The sequence below is a fragment of the Oryza sativa genome, chromosome 1, assembly GCF_034140825.1.
Source record: "Oryza sativa Japonica Group chromosome 1, ASM3414082v1".
NCBI classification, from domain to species: domain Eukaryota; kingdom Viridiplantae; phylum Streptophyta; class Magnoliopsida; order Poales; family Poaceae; genus Oryza; species Oryza sativa.
The window spans coordinates 36,968,024-36,973,761 of record NC_089035.1 but is presented as its reverse complement, the minus strand read 5'-3'; the positions used below and the strand labels follow the sequence as shown (position 1 = coordinate 36,973,761).

Below are 5,738 nucleotides of genomic sequence, written 5' to 3'. Positions count from 1 at the left end.
CCGCGGGCACAAGGCGCCCGTGGGCAATGGGCATGGGCAACCATCCTTACCCGTCATGTAGTAATGGGTATACCCACGGGCACAAATAATCTCATGGGCACGGGTATGGGTAGGCACTACCTGTGCCCGTCGTGCCCGATTGCCATCCCTACCCGCGGCCCAGCAGTGTCAGCTCCGCGCTCCCCGCGCCCGGCGGCGACGGTCATGACGACGAGATCTGCGACGCAACCGACAACGAGGCCCCACGGCCGGAGGCGGCGGAACCGCGCTCCCCACGGCCCGATGGCGGCGACCGTGACGATGAGATCCGCGACACGACGAGGCCCCGCAGCTACCGCCGACAGCTCTGTGCTCCCCGCGTGCTGGCGGCAGCGGATCCATCCTCCCCGCGGCCTGACGGCGGCGGATGCACGCTCCCCACAGCCAGGCCGCGGCGGATCCCTCCTCCTCGCCCTCGCGTTCCCGAGGATGGATGCCGTGGCGACGATGGAAGTGAAGGCAACCGGCGGCGGTGGAAGTGACGGCAGCCGACGGCGGTGCAGAGAGGAGGGAGGCCCGGAGGCGGAGAGAGGAGGGATGCCGGAGGTATCGAGAAAGGTGGAAGAGAGCGGAGAAAGTTGGGTTGGGTGGAGAGGCCACGAGAGGCAGCGGATTCGTCCTCCTCGCTCTCGCCTTCCCCAGGACGGATGCGGCGGCGGTGAAAGCGACGGCAGCCGACGGCGGTGGAGAGAGGAGGGAGGCTGGAGGAAGATCGAGAAAGGTGGAGAGAGAGGGGGGAGGCCAGAGGTATCGAGAAAGGTGGGAGAGAGGCGGAGAAAGTTGGGTTGGGTGGGAGAGGCCACGAAAGCGCGGAGAGAGGTGGATAGGATTTATATCTCGAATTTATTTTCTCAGATGGTGCTCCTAAGCACCCGCTGGCGAAAATTGCTGGTGGTTATCTAAGTGAGCTGCTAGCGAAGATTCATTTTCGCTGGTGGCCCATAGCCCCCCCCCCTAATTTTTTTCTGGCGGTTTCTGCGTATAACCGCCAAAGAAAAAAAAATAAAGTGATGCCATGAAAAATAGATTTTGTAGTAGTGAGTAGTAATAAGGGATGAGTTCCAAATAGGTAGATGTGGCGCAGCTACATGCACCTCTCTTTCTGTTGCAAGTATAGTTCCCTGTTTGGCTATTTCACGCATGCGACGTCAGTCGGCAGAACACAGAAACAGCAAGCATCCTATGCGGATACGCCTATCGTCAATCAGATCATGCACGATTGGAGCCCTGGAGCTGGACTGGCCGTTGCTTCCCCGCCCTTCCTCTGATGTCAGTATGCCACCGACGTTGGATTGCAGCCGGATCACGATTCGCCGCTGCTCCCGTGCTCCGTAACCTGTCCCGTCGTCCTCATCTCCCATCGCACAAAAAAACGCATGGCGTCCCATCGCGATCGCGGCACGCCTTTCGTCTGTTGCCTCCCCCGCCCTTGCCGCCGATGGATCGCGCCATATCTTCCTTTGCTGGATCCGCGACGGCGACGCGCCCTCCCGTGTGTCAACTCTACGCGGGGCGAGGTGTCGTGCCGGGCACATCGGGGGAAACACGCACACGCCTCATCGTCCCGTCGTCCCCAGCGCGCGGCGTGAGTGACACACACCCCACCTCTCGGCGCGCGTTGCGCCACGTTGCCCCCCGACGCCTATTTTTAGGAGGGGTTGGCCGGGAATCCAGTCGAACGATTCGGCACGCACGGTCGAGTCAGCACGGAGTCACCACCACGACGCTGCCTTAAAATTTGGTGGTCGCTACTCCTCCCACCTGCTGTATCGCGACAGCTGGTTCCCTTTTGCTCCCGGTCGCGTCGTGTCATGTTCTGTTGCGGAAACGCCCCGGGGTGCGTCGAGAGCGTGCAGCCCCCAATAATGTTGCGGCGCCTAACTCGCGGCGAAGGGAGTGCTCTCCCGCCTCTCGGTGGCTCGGTGCTCCGTCGCCAACGCAAAGGGGCATCGAGGACGGGGAGAAAGGGAAAAGGGGGACGAGGCTGGACACGCGGACCCCAGCTATTTGCTCGTGGGTCGCATCATTGGGGCTCAAAACTTTATCACAAGAAACACCATACATTTCCACACAGAAAGCGGTGGAGCAGGAGAATCTCGTCCGAGTTCAGCTCACCACCATGGGGGCGGCCCCCACGCATGGATCAGCATCAATTTCTATGCTCTGCTGTCTGTCCTCATCCTAGGATGGCCACCGAAATAGCCTCACACGATGGGACGTTTTTTTTTTTGGGTTTCCCTATTTTTTTCCTCTCCTTTTTCTCCTTTTCTAGGATGCACGATGGACGTGTTGCTAGCACTCACACGAGTGGTGAGCTTTTTCATGCTTCCTTCATGAAGATGCTCTAATTTTGGTAGTGTCAACGGAACCTAGCATCCCATGGATCCAATTTTACCCATATGGATGCAGACTTGCAGAGACATTAGGATCGAATAACGATTAACTACGGCAGGATTAAAGATGTGCGCATTGATTCTTGATTCCGAAATCTTACGCCTACGATCACTCTCCTGTTATATCTGTCTGGTTCGTGTTTGTGCGAAAAAAAAGGCTATTATATTCATTTATCTTGGTAGGAGCTAGTAGTAAAACTAAAACTAAACAGAGAAATAAGGAAGAAATTTGAAGGGAAAAATTAACTTAGAATAAAAAAAAGAAGAAGAAAGAAAGCAATCATGGAGCATAGAATATTGCGCCAAGAATCACAATCCCCGGCGGAGATCTACGACGACGACGCTGACATTGTCCGCGCTCCGCCGCGCCAGCGCCAACTTCGTCAGCAGCATGGCCGCGTCGGAGCACGCCTTGTCGGAGGACTCCGCCTTGCTTATCCCCTTCACCGATGCGGCTCCTCCGTTCTCGGTTTCCGCCGCCTCGGCCGAGGAGGGCACGCCGCTCGGCCGCGCGGCCGGTGCCGGCGGACCGTTGTTGTGGAAGCACGCCCTCACGACCTCACACGCCATCTCGTTGGTCACGACGTCCCATAGCCCGTCGCTGGCCAGGATCAGGCACTCATCGTCGTCGGTGCGCTCCGTCACGGTCACCTCCGGCTCCGACGTCACGTACGGCTTAAGGTACCCATCCCCTGCGCGCCCATACGCAGGTGAGTTTCGGATCCGGGTGCCAAATCAAAATTCTTGAGACGACGAGAGAAGAAGGTAAAACTAGATCAGCTCACCGATGGCTCGAGACATGGCGAGGACGCCGAGCACCCGGGCGCCGTCCCAGTAAATGACGCGGCCGCCCGCCGCCTCGATTCGTTCCAGCTCGTCGGGCCGATCGGGCTGAACCGTTCCGAGGTAGCAAGTAGCAACCATGTCAGGCACACGCTCATGGACAAGAAACTAACGATTTTTTGCAGATGGACGGGAAAGGCTCAGCCGGCCCTGTGATGCGAGCATATACGTACTTTGTGGTCAACGGATAGTGCGACGGGGACGCCGGCACGGGAGATGACGGCGCGGGAGTCGCCGGCGTTGGCGACGACGACCTGTGTTGGGCTAACGACGGCGACGACGGCGGTGGAACCCGCGTGGTCGCGACGCGAAGGCGTCTGCTGCTCGCACGGGCAGGCGGGCTCGTCGTCGCTGCGGGTGGACGCCCGGTTACCGACCTCCCCATCCATCCGCGCGAAGCTCTTCTCCATCACATCCCTCCAAGGCGCCACTTCGCCGGAGGCCCCCTTGTTGTGCTCCTCGGCGACAATCTCGTGCATCCTGTCCTGGCACGTCGTCGCAACCTAATATTCATAGAACTCGAATTAGCACGCTGAATTACATGTGCACAGATCACTATCCGGTTCGCACATTTAGACATCAGCAAACACTTACATGGGAGCAGCCATGGCCGTCGAAGACGCCGTAAAAATGGAACTTGCCGGATGCCGGCAAGAAGTCCGGTCTGATGGACACGGCGTCTTCCATCTCGCGACGGCGGCCGCACACAGCGGTGACCCCATACCTCGGGAACTCCTCCGTACGGCCACAACTCGGCCGCTCAGACGCCGAATCCTCGTCAGGACGCGGGGCGCCAGACGCCGTGCGCGCCAGCCTCTGCCGCTTTCCAGGGCGCCCATCCTCTCCGGCCTGCAGCTCGAGATCACTTGCGATGCGGATGCGCCTCATCTCCATCCTGCGGCGCCGCCTGTCTATCGCCGAGGAGACGGCTGCGGCGGCCGAGGCGGAGACCGCTGCCGCGACAGCAGCCGTGGCAGTGGCCGGCGGCGACATGGCCTCCTCGCAGCAGATCTCGGCCATGGCAAGCAACTACTCCAATTACTCCTCCTTCAGAAGCACAGCCGGCCGCGCGCCACCCAACTCCGACGGCTCGCTAGATTTTCTCCGCGCTCCCACCAAGTCGCCGTAGCCCTCGGAAAACGTGAGGCGAAACGAAGCACCGTCTCGCACGCGAAACAAGCGCCTCCACGGCTCCACCTCACCTCACCTCCCTCTCGCACGCCTTCGGGTTCGGCCCCCCTTCTCCCGCGGTATGGTAATAACAGCAGCTGCAGCAGCAGACAAGCAGTAGTAGCGGAGGCGCGAGGTGAGGCGACGACACGCAAGCACGAAGGCGGGGGTGGTGGGGGGAGTAGAAGAGAAGGTAGGGGGGAGGAGAGGAGGAGGAGGGGAAGGAGGGCAGGTGCCCGTCGCCGTCACGGGCAGCGCCCGACAGGTCCAGTTGTTGTGACGTGCTCCCGTTCCGGGGAATCTGAGCCGTCCATCTCCACCTGATCTCGACGCGTGGCCACGCCCCGGCCCGGCCCGCAACACGTGGAAGGTATCCGTGCGCCGGGGCCCACCCGCGGTAGGGTCCACCAGGCGGTTGATGTTAACGGCGATCACGACGCCGGTGTTATCGCCTAACCCCGTGCTGCCAACACGTGGCGCCAGCCCGCCTTCAGACAGGTTATTTATTGATGCCTGGTGGGGCCCACCCCACATGGGGTCTCTCTCATGGGCGACCCACAAATATCAGGCCTACCTATTTACCCTGGGCCCTTACGAGTCACGACTGGATAGTCGTCCACCAACCCCTCACTGACCGGTGGGGACAGAGCCAATGGGCTCCACACGACAGTGTCTACAGTGGCGCGGGGTGTGTGAGGGCGGGCGTGGGGACGACGTGGGAGGGACACGTGGTGAGGGGGCGGTCGCAATCAGTGGGAGGGTGGTCGGTCGCCGCACGGCGTGACGCGTGGAAGGGGCGCTTGCGTGGGTGGGGCCGTGGGGGCAGGCGGCCGAACGGGGCGGGCGGGCGGGGGCGGTGGTTGGGCGCTGGCGTGGCCACGTTGGTGGGGGCAGCAAGGGGAGGTGAACCTGGAGAAAAGCTATGCGGAAAGACGAGGGTGCGTGGCGCCGTGGCACCATGCCGAGACGAGATCGGCCGCCGCCGCCCCCCCTCGGGCTCGTCACGCCCGCGCACGCTGCGTTGCCGCCCGGACCCGGAGAGGTGAATTGCATCTGGCGTCTGCGCCGGCGTACGCACGCGCCGAAACTGCGGGCAGCCGAGGCGCCGAGGCGGGCACTGACGACTGACGAGGCGTGAGTCGTCACCACCGTTCAGATCTCGATCAGCGTGGGGGAGAATTTGGCACGGACTTCCGCGGCGCCGACCGCTGGGGATGAATGAATAGGCCCTTTCCGTTCTCTCGATCAGTGGATGTACTGTGCTGGTGGTTACCTCAGATAGTGGCAGTACTA

The 5,738-nt window shown here is 61.2% G+C and overlaps 1 protein-coding gene across 1 annotated transcript; it reads right to left on the bottom strand.

The window, feature by feature from the left end:
- Positions 1–2,512: 2,512 nt before the first annotated feature.
- On the bottom strand, positions 2,513–4,639 carry LOC4327465 (probable protein phosphatase 2C 9). Its single transcript, NM_001406343.1, has 4 exons — positions 3,870–4,639; positions 3,449–3,778; positions 3,218–3,323; positions 2,513–3,124 (listed from the first exon to the last, which is right to left on the bottom strand). The coding sequence occupies exons 1-4, from the start codon at positions 4,293–4,295 to the stop codon at positions 2,742–2,744; spliced, it is 1,245 nt and encodes a 414-aa protein (NP_001393272.1). The 5' UTR covers positions 4,296–4,639; the 3' UTR covers positions 2,513–2,741.
- Positions 4,640–5,738: the final 1,099 nt, after the last annotated feature.

Excerpts from the sequence above, each read along its gene's own strand:
- LOC4327465 (NM_001406343.1), bottom strand. The coding sequence starts at position 4,295 with ATGGCCGAGATCTGCTGCGAGGAGGCCATGTCGCCGCCGGCCACTGCC. Across the intron at positions 3,779-3,869 it reads ACGGCCATGGCTGCTCCCAT|GTTGCGACGACGTGCCAGGA; the intron begins GTAAGTGTTTGC and ends TATGAATATTAG. Across the intron at positions 3,125-3,217 it reads CGCCATGTCTCGAGCCATCG|GGGATGGGTACCTTAAGCCG; the intron begins GTGAGCTGATCT and ends ATGGGCGCGCAG.